Below are 12,747 nucleotides of genomic sequence, written 5' to 3'. Positions count from 1 at the left end.
CCGGGGCCCCCTTCTCAGCAGATGGGCCGCTGGTAGCTCCAGGCCAGGCCGGCTCCATCCTGGCTTTACACCATCTCTCCCACCGGGCCTACTCGGCAAGACCGGGGTGAAGAGACAGCCCTGCTTAGGAGAGGACTGTAGAATCTGCAGAGCCAAAGTTCTTGTTCACTTCTTACAGAACCTCCCGGGTCAGGCACGGGGCAGGAACTGCCTCAATGGGAAGCTCGGGTTCCAACTCCGCAGAAGACCCGAGCTCCAAGCCCTGGTCTCTCAAAGGCCTGCTCCGCCTCCTGGAGGGAAGACAGCCTGAACTCTGCAACCCCCGGAATCCACCCCTATGGCTACAAGGGGGCCAGAATCACTCAAGTACCTCAAAAAGGAACTGACAGAGAAACAGTGAAACGGTCCCAGGAAATACCCGTTTGGGGCTTCTTGTCTTCAGTGGTTGCTGAGTGAGAAGCCAGGAGTCCGTTTCAGAGCGGGTCAGGGGTGCTGTGGCAGGGCCGTGGTGTGGGGCCAGCACTACACGGGCCACGGCCCTGCCCAGGAAAGAGTGGGTCCAGAGGAGCAAGGCCCCTGCCCACGGCTGCTTTCGGCCCTGCTCTGCCATTGCCCCTGGGAGGAGAGCAGAGCACCCCTGAGCCTCGGGGCCCTCAGGGCGTCCTCTCTGAGGAAACACACAAAGGGGTAAGGAAGCCATGTTCAGAGCAGAGGCAGGACTGTCACTGAGGTATAGGGCATGGAGGGCTTCTGGGCCAGAAGGAGGAAGGAGCCTGCCTAGATGTCCTCGAGGGAGAAGTGTTTGAAAGCATGTCTCTGGTGGCTGAGCGCTCAGGCCCCGGGAAGGCACAGACAGGCCCATTTGCCCTTTGAGTGTGTCTGTGCAACTGAGGAGAGTCCTCAGAGAGCCCAGCTGATTGGTTTCCCAGCCCTGAGCCCAAGACCTCAGCCTCCCTGACGATGCCTGAGCCCTTCTGGAGGGCGGGTAGCTGATGGGTCTGACCTGGCCGTCCCCAAGTGGTGCCCGTGTGACCTGCCTTGGCGTTCCTTTCATCTTAGCTTCTTAAACTGCACTTTCAAGTGCACAAATGTTAACTGCACACCATTTTACAGCTGCACACAACTGTGTAAGCACTCCCGAGATTAAGATATCAAACACCTCGGCCTCCCAGAGTCCTCCCTCTTGCTGCTTCCCGTCAATCTCCCTGCAGAGGCCCTGTGCTCTGCTTTCTGTCACCCTGGAGTAGTTCTGCCTGCCTTTGAACTTCCTAAAAGTGAAAATCGTACATACTCTTTTGTGTATGGCTTCTTTCAAAAGATTTGTCTGTGATATTCAGCTACGCTTCTAAATGTGGCAATCTTTTGCTCGTTTTCTCTGCTGGATAGTATTCCACTGTATGGACATACCATCCTTTATCCATTCCACCGCTGATGCAGTGTTTCTAGTTTGGGGCCATCATAAGAAAGTTTCTGTAAGCATTTCTGCATATGTGTTTGAGTATCCTCGTATGTCTGCCTAGAAAAAAAAAGTTCCCCTGGCTACAAATGTCTGGGAAGGCAGATTTTTCACTTCTAGACTGCATGGTAAGTGTTACTCATGCATCAGGTTCTTCGATCTTAAGCAGCAGGATGAAGAACACACCCCTGGAAATTGGAACAAATGCACAAGTGGAAGCTTACAAGGTGTTTGGGGAATGTTGACTCCTACAAGGTGCTAGAGAGGGGGGTGTGTGTGTGTGCGAACTTTGTGTGCGAGAGTGTATGTCAGTGTGTGTATGAGTCCATACAGATTTGCGTGTGTGACTCTGTGTGAGCTCTATGTGTGTGTATGTGTGTGGACTTAAGAGTTATTGTGTGAGAGGGTCTCAGAATCTCCTGGGCAGTTTATCCAGAATTACTGTGAGAGGACCACTGGCCTGGAGCATTTAGGGAAAGGAGAGGAAATGACCAGAGATGAGACTAGAAAAACAGATGAGGGTCAAACTGCAAAGAGTGGTGAATGTCTTACTATAGCATTTGGATTTTATCCTGCGGTGACAGGAATCACCAGATGTGTTTAACAAATACCTAGTGGCACCATATACCATGCGGAAGGTGTGGCAAAGCCGGCTGTGTCACCTACCAGCACGTGGAGCCCTGCACCAAGCTGAGTGAAGTACGGTCTGCTAGTGGGAGGTACTGGAGGGCAGGGCAGTGAAGGGCTAAGTCTACAGCAAACAGCCTGTGTTTATGTTCCAGCTCTGCCATTTATCAGCCAGGGGACCTTTCCATGCCTCTATCTGTTCATCTCTAAGGTGGGGACATTCCTGGCTTTCTTATGTCAGAGTTGTTGAGAAAATTAAATGAGCAAGTACTTGAAAGTGTTGGCACATAGTGAGCATGCAGTAAGCGTTAGCTAAAACAATCCGTATGGATAAATGCAGGGATTAATAGATGAAGCGTGTGTTGGCTCATAGGTGTACACATGGGACTTGTACTGACAAATGGCACATGCACACACAGTGGGCAAACAGTCCTGCACACACACAAACAGCCCACAGCGGACAGGGGTTTACAGGTCAAACATTCAAAGATGCCCCCAGCTCAGCCACTGCCCATAACTTACTGGAAACCGAGTGCTCCTTAGTTACAGAAAGGGACAGGAAATGACTAGATCCTTAATCATCCTTGCTTTAGGGACTTGCAGTTGGATGAGTTGCCCGGTTACCAAAGTCCTAGGAGGACTGCAAAAGGCCCGCTAGAGTCAGCGTCCTTCAGCTCTGTTTGCAGGGACACAGGGAACGCTGCCTTCTCTGGGGCTGGGGAGACAAGAGCAGCGGTACCTAGGAGAGTCTGGGGAAAGTGGGCGCCAGCAGAGGATTTCCATGAGAAGTGAGGAAAACCTGCATCTGAGCCCTCCTTCACTGCCCATACAGTAAGGCGGTCTGCAGCCAGGCCTGGGACAGACAATTTGAGGAGCTGCGACAATTCTCACAGCATAGCAGTCTGAACAAAAACCCAACACAATCCCCATCTTCCCCTCTTGGAAAAGGGGCTCCCAGGCCAGGAGCCCAGCCCTGCCCCCTGCCCCACCTGGTGAAACAGTCAGCAGGGTGGGAGAGGAAGCATGTCTGAGAGCGTGATCTTACCTCCACATATAGCAAGGGGAAAATCCCAATCTTGTCTCCCAGCATGCCTTCTGCCCAGTTGTCATCCACTCTTCTGATGACGGTCAGGATCTCGTCCTGGGGTTGCCGCAGCCCATCATGTACACAGGCACGTGGACATGCAACAAAACACACAACAAAAACAGACCAATCAGTACTGCAGGGGCTAAGAAAAGATCCTAAGCAATGATGCAGAGAATGGTTTATTATCCATTTGGGGATCTGACAAACAAAAACAACCCGCCCTTACATCTTCACCCATGGTCTCCCTCTTTCTCTCCTATATATTGATCATAGCTGCAAAAATCCTCAAATAGAAAAGTGTGGTAATTTACAATATGGCTAGTACTTTAAAATTCATGTTCCTATTATTTATTTACTGAAATAAAATTATTTTGAATAAAAATAAACTCAGCAAGTATAAAGCTTTTGAAGTTTCTGGCTCCATCCACAAACAAAAAATGACCCAATCCAATTCCATTTATTTAGAGTTGTGGGTACAAAAAGCTTTGGATAACCCTCTTAAATTCTTTGGCAATACAGACAATGCCAAGTATAGATGCACAAAGTGGAAACAGATGGAAGGAGAAAGGAAGAGGCATGAAGCACAGAGGAAGAGAAGCTTTCCGGGGAGACTGGCAGCCTGGCAGCTGTGAGAAAGGAAATGCCCGGGATGCCTTCTCAGGTGCCAGCAGTGCAGGGACACATGACAGAGTGTGCAGAGAGGAGGGTGGGAGAGAGAAAGCACTAAGCAGGGATGGAGAGCAAAAGGGGGAACCCACCAGGGAAGGGGACTGGGGAAGAGAGACAACACAGGCAGCAGCAAGTGTCCAGACGGCCAGACAGGGATGCCACAGGCAAAATGGCACCTACACCAGGGCTCTGTGGCAGGCCTCTGTTCCCTCTCCAATATCCATCCTCCTCTCGGTGTGCAGGGTGTATAATAGAACCCCCGCATGGACTGTCTGCCAAACCACTGCCACCCCTGCCCCACCAGATCAAAACCTCCCTGTCACTTGTCCCTCAACAATCTGCTAGGGAACCACCTAGCCCATCTGGGACTTGTGCTAAGGAGATGATGGCCAGCCTAATGGGGTAACCCCTGCTGGATTTGAAGGTACCATCTGAGTGTTCAATACTTTAGTGTGAAGCAATGAGTTTTCCAATGAGGAGCTGAGTCCTCCAATGAGTCTTCAATACTTTAATGTGAAGCAATAATATGGGACTTGTAGGCCTCTCTAAGGTCAGAGGCACATTTTAGGCCAGCACATTTCATGAAATTATCAGAAAAGCTGGCTTCCCTGTGAGCTAAGGGACCACACAGTTTTGGGGTGTTTGTCTGGATCAAGACAGAGTCATCTAATGGGAATGGGATATGCCTTTCACAGAACAGAGATAGGGAAAAGCAAGGATGAGTGTCTGCCAGGGGAAGCTCCCCACGGTCTATTCCAAACCTCTCTTCACCTAGGGGGACAGATTAAAGTCTAGGAGCAATCAGACCCCTCATCCCCAACCTCCCAACTTTAAAAGATTCCAAATAACAAAATGATCTGTGATTTTAGAATATTTCTTCTCTCAATTGATACAAGCCAGAAAGATACAATAGACACTACAAGTGGATCATATCATTTCAGAAGTTACAGGGTAGTCGGTTCTCAGGTTACAGAATGATACTTGTAAGGGTTCCCCATTCTAACTCAGCCATTAGAATGTATGGGCTTTTCTGGTAATCACTGGGCAAAGTGGCCAACTGGCTTGAGGAGAGATGTACAGAAAATGCCCCTGAACTCTCATGCCTTGCTCACCTCACAAGTCTACAACTTATAAGAGTCCTGGGCCTGTGAATGAACTCAACTCAGATTCAGCCAGAGGGAGCCACCTAGGACTTTGCTGATCAAGCAAAGGGAAAGGTAACTGAAGGCTTCCTACATGTCAGAGTTTTTGCAACAATAAAATAGCACACACACAAAAAAGACATTTAATTTTGTAAAATTCAAAAGAAGAAAATACCAGGTTAATTTTGGTTAAAAAATAGAAAATACCATATTATTCACACCATTACTTAGGACTGGTCTAGAAATTAGAGCCAAAGAAATAAAAGAATATAAAACAGAAAGCATTAATATTGGAAAGAAGATATAAAATTTTTTTACCTAGAAAAAACAGTATCAACTAAAAATTAGAATAAATTTGAGAAATACTGCAAATTTTAAAATACATACATAAAAATCATTAGTTTACTCATATACCAGCAATAATAAGTAAGAAAATGTGATTAAAATTGGCTATTAAAAAAAGTTCTCTAATACACAGTATATGCCAAAATTAATTACATAAATATTAAAAATTTAAATGTTAGGAAAAAACCTTGAATGCCCAAGAAGAAAATATGAATAGATGTTTAATCTTGAGCTGGGGAAGGTCTTTTGAAGTATGATAACAATGATTTGGCTACACAAAAATGTAATTCTCTATGATAAAAATAGCAAAAAACAAAACAAAAAGGCAAAAACCTAGGAAAATACTTGGAGGATATATGACAAAGATTTAATATCCATACTATATAAAGACTTAAAGATACAATAGAAGAAAAAGACAAATACCTTAAAAAGAAAAATAGGCTAAGGGCAAAAATGAGACAATTCACAAAAAGGAAGAAAAGCAAATTGCCATTCAACATATTTTTAAAAGTTATAACTCACAAATAAAACGAATACAATTGTAAGCAAGAAGAGTCCTCTTTTTCTTCTATGTTCTATTTTGCCTATCAAATTAGCAAAGAAGAACATAAAGCCAACTCAGTTTTGGTCAGCTTGCAAGGAATAGGCACATCATCATTTTTGGTGGAGATAGAAATTTATAGCAGGCAGTTTGTCAATTTCTATCAAAGATCAAAGCCTGCATACCCACTGATCTAACAACAGCCCTTCTAGAGACTCTACACTAGGAAAATCAAAGATGTGCAAAAAGATTTAGCTCTGAGAATGTTCATTACAGTGTTGTTCAATTAGATAGAAATTAAAGACAAATGCACAGCAAAAGAGATTTGGTTAACTAAATTATGGTACTGTCCACCAATACTATTCCCAACTCCAGCCCTAGCCATCCTGTAACTACCTAAGGAGGAAAGGGGAAAATGGAGACACACATGTGGACTTCACAATCTAGTGGTACAGGCTCCTTAAAAGACTGAGACCCAGTAATCGGACCATAGGACTATGCAGTGCTCCCCCTCTCCCCAAACACCACCACCACATTACTAAAGACCAATCTACAGCAGTTCTTTTTACCTGGTACATCATGTCTGTCTATCAAAAAACAAAAACAAAAACAAAAACAAAAACAAAAACAAAAAACAACTATTAGACATAGTAAAAGGCAAAACAAAACAAAACCCAAAAATACAGTTTGAAGAGATAGAGCAAGCATCAGAACCAAACTCAGATACAGCAGGGATACTGGAACTATCAGATGGGGAATTCTAAAACAAGTATGATTAATATGCTAAGGGCTCTAATGGATTAAGTGGACAGCATGCAAGAACAGATGGGCAATGTAAGTAGAGAGATAGAAAGTCTGAGAAAGAACCAAAAAATCATGTTAGAGATCAAAAACACCATCACAGAAATGAAAAATCTTTAGACAGGCAAATTAGTACTCTGAACACGGCCAAGGAAAGAATCTTTGACCTTAAGGTCATCTCAATAGAAACCTCCAAAACTGAAAGGCAAAGAGAAAAAAGACTGGCGGGGGGGAAAAAAAAAGAACAGGATATTCATGGACTGTGAGACAACTACAAAAAGTATAACGTATATATAATGGGAATATCAGAAGGAGAAGGAAGAAAGGAGGAACGGAAGGAAGGAGGGAAAGAAATATTTGACACAATAACGACTGAGAATTTCTCCAAATTAATGTCAGACACCAAACCATAGATCCAGGAAGTTCAGAGAACACCAACTACGATAAATGCCAAAAAAACCTAACAAAGTACTGAAAATCAAAGATGAAAAAAAAATACTGAGAGAGGCCACAGGGGAAAAATATCATATTTATGGATGATCAAAAATAAGAATCACACCTTACTTCTCTAAAACCATGCAAACAAGAAGAGAGTAGAGTGAAATATACAAAGTGTTGAGAGAAGAAAACCCACCAGCCTAGAATTATGTACACTGAAAAATTATCCTTTGATAGTGAGGGAGAAATAAGGACTTTCTCAGACAAACAAAAATTAAGAGAGTTTGTTGCCAGCAGACCTGCCTTGTAAGAAATACTAAAAGAAGTTCTTTAGAGAAGAAAAGTATGTAGGTCAAAAACTTGAATCTACATAAAGAAAAGAACATTGGAGAAGGAATAAGTGAAGATAAAATAAAACTTTTATTTTTCTTATTCTTTGTTCAAAATTAAAGTAGCAACAATGTATTTGATTATATATGCTATGTACATATATTATATATCATGTATATACTTAGGTATAAGTGAAATGAATGACAGAATGATATAAGGGACTGAAGAAAAGAGTTAGGATTATTTTATTACTATAAAGTATTTGTACTACCTGTGAAATAGTACAGTGTTTTTTGAAATGAACATTATTAATTGCAAATGTATATTGCAAACCCTAGGGCAACTATTAAAAAAAATTTTTAAGGTACAATTGATATGTTAAGAAAGGAGAGAAAATAGAATCACATAAATTGTTCAATTAAAACCACAGAAAGAAAAAAAGAGAGAGAGAGAGAAGAAAACAAAAACAGAAATGAAAATCAAGGGCAACAAATAGAAAACAGAAATAAATATGGTAAATATTAATTAAAAATATCAAATAATCACTCTGAATGTCAATGGTCTATATTCACAAATTGAAAGACAAAGATTGTCATAGTGGATCAAAAAGTAAGACCCAACTATGTTGTCTACAATAAACCCACTTGATTTTTTTTTTATTATGTTCAATTAGCCAACTTTTTGATGTAGTGTTCAACGATTCATTAGTTGCGTATAACACCCAGTGCTCATCACCACACGTGCCCTCCTTAATACCCATCACCCGGTTACCCCATCCCCCCACCCCTCTCCCTTCTGTAACCCTCAGTTTGATTCCCAGAGTCCAGAGTCTTTCATGGTTTGTCTCCCTCTCTTATTTCTTCCCATTCAGTTTTCCCTCCCTTTCCCTGTGGTCCTTCGCACTATTCCTTATGTTCCACATATGAGTGAAACCATATGATAATTGTGTTTCTCTGTTTGACTTATTTCATTTAGCATAATCCCCTCCAGTTCCATCCATGTTGATGCAAATGGTGGGTATTCATCCTTTCTGATGGCTGAGTAATATTCCATTGTATATATGAACCACATCTTCTTTCTCCATTCATCTCTTGAAGGGCATCTCGGCTCCTTCCACAGTTTGGCTATTGTGGACATTGCTGCTATGAACATTGGGGTGCATGTGGCCCTTCTTTTCACTACATCTGTATCTTTGGGGTAAATACCCAGTAGTGCAATTGCTGGGTCATAGGGTAGCTCCGTTTTTAATTTCTTGAGGCATCTCCAGACTATTTTCCAGAGTGGATATACCAGTTTGCATTCCCACCAACAGTGTAAGAGGGTTCCCCTTTCTCCACACCCTCAAAAATGCATTTTATTTATTTATTTTATTGTTATTATTTTAAAAGATTTTATTTATTTATTTGACCGAGAGAGACACAGCGAGAGAGGGAACACAAGCAGGGGGAGAGGGAGAAGCAGGCTTCCCGCCGATCAGGGAGCCCAATGCGGGGCTTGATCCCAGGACCCTGGGATCATGACCTGAGCCAAAGGCAGATACCTAATGACTGAGCCACCCAGGGGCCCAAAAAACCCATTTTAAATATAAAGATACATGTGAATTTAAAGTAAATGTATGGAAAAAGATATACCATGATAACACTAATCAAAAGAAAGTGGGAATAGCTACATTAATTTTGAACAAAGCAGAATTCAGAGCAAGGAATATTGTTGGGGATTACATAATGATAAAGGAGTCTATTTCCCAAGAAGATATAACAATCCTTAATGAATATGCATTTAAGAACAGAGAATCAAAATATATTAGGCAAGACTTACATAACTGCAAGGAGAAATAGATAGATCCACTATTATAGTTGAAGACTTCAACATTGTTCTATCAAAAATGGACCAATCCAGCAGGCAGAAAATCAGTAAAGACATAGCTGAAGGCAACAACACCTATCAATCAACTGAATATAACAGTCATCAATAAACTACTCCATCTAAGAACAGTAAAATGTACATTCTTCTCAAATTCACATGGAACATTCACCAATATAGATCACACTTGGGGCCATAAAACAGACCTTAACAAAGTTAAAAGAATAGAAACCATACAATGTCTGTTCTCAGACCACAGTGGAATTAAACTAGAAATCAATAACAGAAGGGTAACTGGAAAATTACAAAATACCTGGGAATTAAACAATACAATGCTAAGTAACAGTTGATTCAAAGAAAAAAACATCAGGAGAAATTTTAAAAATATTTTAAAACAAATGAAAATGAAAACACAACTTATCAAAATTTGTGGGCTGAGGGAAATTTATAACATTGAATTCATACATCAAAAAAGAGAAACATACATCAATAATCTAAGTTTCCACCTTAGAAATCTAGAAAAAGAAGAGCAAATTAAATCCAAAGTAAGCAGAAAAAAACAGAACTTAGAACAGAAATCAGTGAAATTAAAAACAGGAAATCAACAAAGAAAATCAACAAAACCAAGAGCTGGTTGTTTGAAAAGATCAATAAAATTGATAAGCCTCTACTCAGGCTAAGAAAAAAAGAGAGGGGACACAAATTACTAATATCAATCATGAAAGAGAGAACATTACTACAGATCCTAGACATTAAAAGGATAATAAAGGAATATTATGAACAATTCCATGCTCACAAATTTGATAACCTAAATGAAATGGACCTTTAATGATGTAATCTGCCAAGATTCAATAAAAAATAGATGATCTGAATAAGCTTATATCTATTAAAGAAATTGAATCAATAATTAATAAATTTCCAAAACAGAAAGAACCAGACCTAGATGGAGTTCACTAGTGAATTCTCCCAAACATTTAAAGAAGAAATTATACCAAGTTATCTAACAATTACTTCCAGAAAGTAGAGGGAAAGGGGTGATTTCCTAACTCATTTTATGAAACTACCCTTACACTAATACTGAAACCAGACAGAGACACAGCAGGCAAAGAAAACTACAGACCAATATTTCTCATAAGCATAGATGCAAAAATCCTCAATAAAATACTAGTAAATTGAATACAAAAAGTATAAAAAGAATTATGCAGCATGACCAACTGGGATTTATCCTAGGTATGCAAGGCTGGTTCAACATTCAAAAATCAATTAATATAATTCATCACATCAACAAGCTAAAGAAGAAAAATCACATCCTCATATCAATAGATGAAGAAAAAGCATCTGACAAGATCAAACACTGACTCATGATGTAAAAAAAAAAAGCTCTTAGCAAGTTAGGAATAGAGTGAAACTTCCTCAACTTATGAAGAACATTTACAAAAAACCTATAGCTAACAGCATAATGGTGAGAAACAAGAAGCTTTCCCACAAAGTTCAGGAATAAGGCAAAGATGTCCCCCTCACCACAGCCTTTCAACATCATAGTGGAAATCTTATCTAATGCAGTAAGACAAGAAAAGGAAATAAAGGGCATACAAATTGGGAAGAAGAAATAAAGCTGTCTTAGTTTGCAGATGACATAATTGTCTAAGTAGAAAATCTAAAAGAATCAACAAAAAAACTCCTGGAACTAATAAGCAATTATAGCAAGGCTGCAGGATATAAGACTAATATATAAAAGTTAAACACTTTATATACTATCAATGAAGAAGTAGAATTTGACATTTATAGCAGCTTATTCATAACCCTAACGCTCAGAAGCAGTCTAGTTATGTCCTTCAGTAGGTGAATGGATAAATAAACTGATACATAAAAACAATAAAGTATGATCTAGTGCTAAAAAGAAATGAGCTATCAAGCCATGAAAAGACATGGAGGAAACATAAATGGATATTACTAAGTAAAAGAAGCCAATCTGAAAAGGTTACATATTATATTATTCGAACTATGTGGCATTGTGGAAAAGGCAAAACTATGGAGACAGTAAAAAGATCAATGGTTGTCAAGGGCTGGGAAGTAGGGAGGAAAGGGATGAATAGGTGGAGCACAGAAGATTTTTAGGGTAGTGAAAATACTCTGTACGATACCATAATGGTAGACAAATGTCATTATAAATTTGTCCAAACCCACAGAATATACAACCCCAAGAGTGAACCCTAATGTAAACTACACACTTTGAGTGATTATGATGTGTCATTGTAGGTTCATTAATGGTAACACATATATACCTCTCCGGTGAGGGGTGCTGATGGTGGGGGAAGCAGTGCCCATATGCAGCTAGGTTACGTGAGAAATCTCTGTACCTTCTGCTCAATTCAGGAATGAAACAAAAATTGCTCTATAAATTAAGTATTTTTTTGAAAGGTAATTAGCACCATAGAGTGATGAACACAAACCAACTATAGCATGCTACAACCATGTAGACATAGCTCACAAATGTAATGGTGAAAGAAAGCAAAACTGGACACAAAAATATACATGTATGGTCCATGTATTTGAAGTTGAAGAACAGACACAAATCACCTATGGTGTTAGGGACATGGGAAGAGGGAAAGGTGGAATGCCTGGGATGCTAGTATCTCACCATCTCTCCACTGGGCAGAGAGTATAAGGATATTTTTTCCAATCATCATGTTGTATAATTTTGATTAGGGGACTTGATGGTATATTATGGTTTACTTAGATTAAAAGGTTTTTTTTTTTTTGAGGTAATAATCCATCCAGTGTAGATAAGTCACAACATGCCTTGAGTACTGCATTTGGTCCTAACACCTCTCTAAAGAGACATCACATACTGAGGAAGCCAACCATTATGTGGACAGTCTGAAATAAGTCACAGAAAGCCAGAGAAGAAAGTGGGATCACTGAGCCTGAGACATGAGAATGCTGGGTGGGGGGCATGGATACTGTCTTCCAGCTTTGGCATCATTATGACACTGAAGAGCTGGGCTCATTCTGAGTCACCTGGGAGGGCAGGATACACACCAAGGGCTCCAAGTTACTGAGAAGCAGACACAGTTCCACATAAGGGAGAGCTATAAAAAAACGAGTGTCACCTCTTAGGCCAGGGGCTCTGTCATCACTCCAGGTGTTAAGCAGTGCCAACCTGCTCCTCATGTGGCCACCAATATGCAAGCATCCCCTAAGAGCCAGGCATGGGGAAGAAGCTATCCCTTCCCAAGAAGAGCTCAACACTTGGTGGTAGAGGTCTGCTCATAAAGAGAGGCACATCATCCAATACAATGTAAGTACAGTGAAATCCCAGCAAAATGCAATAAGTGGGGTTCAAATCCAATCCTATCAGTGTGCTACTGTGAGGCTGATGAAATGAGCAGGTGGAACCACATAGCCCCACCTGCCTATCAGATGCAAGTTCAATGTAGTCCCTGCT

The 12,747-nt window shown here is 40.9% G+C and overlaps 1 protein-coding gene across 3 annotated transcripts in view; it reads right to left on the bottom strand.

Annotated features, from left to right (window-relative positions):
* Positions 1–12,747, bottom strand: part of SH3RF3 (SH3 domain containing ring finger 3) — a 364,525-nt gene that overhangs the window by 134,435 nt on the left and 217,343 nt on the right. For all 3 annotated transcript variants that reach the window (XM_027621787.2, XM_027621788.2, XM_027621789.2), the window contains exon 3: positions 3,129–3,224. In XM_027621787.2, the coding sequence (XP_027477588.1) occupies positions 3,129–3,224 (96 nt within the window). The remainder of the gene's footprint in view (positions 1–3,128; positions 3,225–12,747) is intronic.

The sequence above is a fragment of the Zalophus californianus genome, chromosome 8 (genome assembly GCF_009762305.2).
Source record: "Zalophus californianus isolate mZalCal1 chromosome 8, mZalCal1.pri.v2, whole genome shotgun sequence".
Lineage (NCBI taxonomy): Eukaryota > Metazoa > Chordata > Mammalia > Carnivora > Otariidae > Zalophus > Zalophus californianus.
This window is presented reverse-complemented; position numbering and strand designations above follow the sequence as displayed.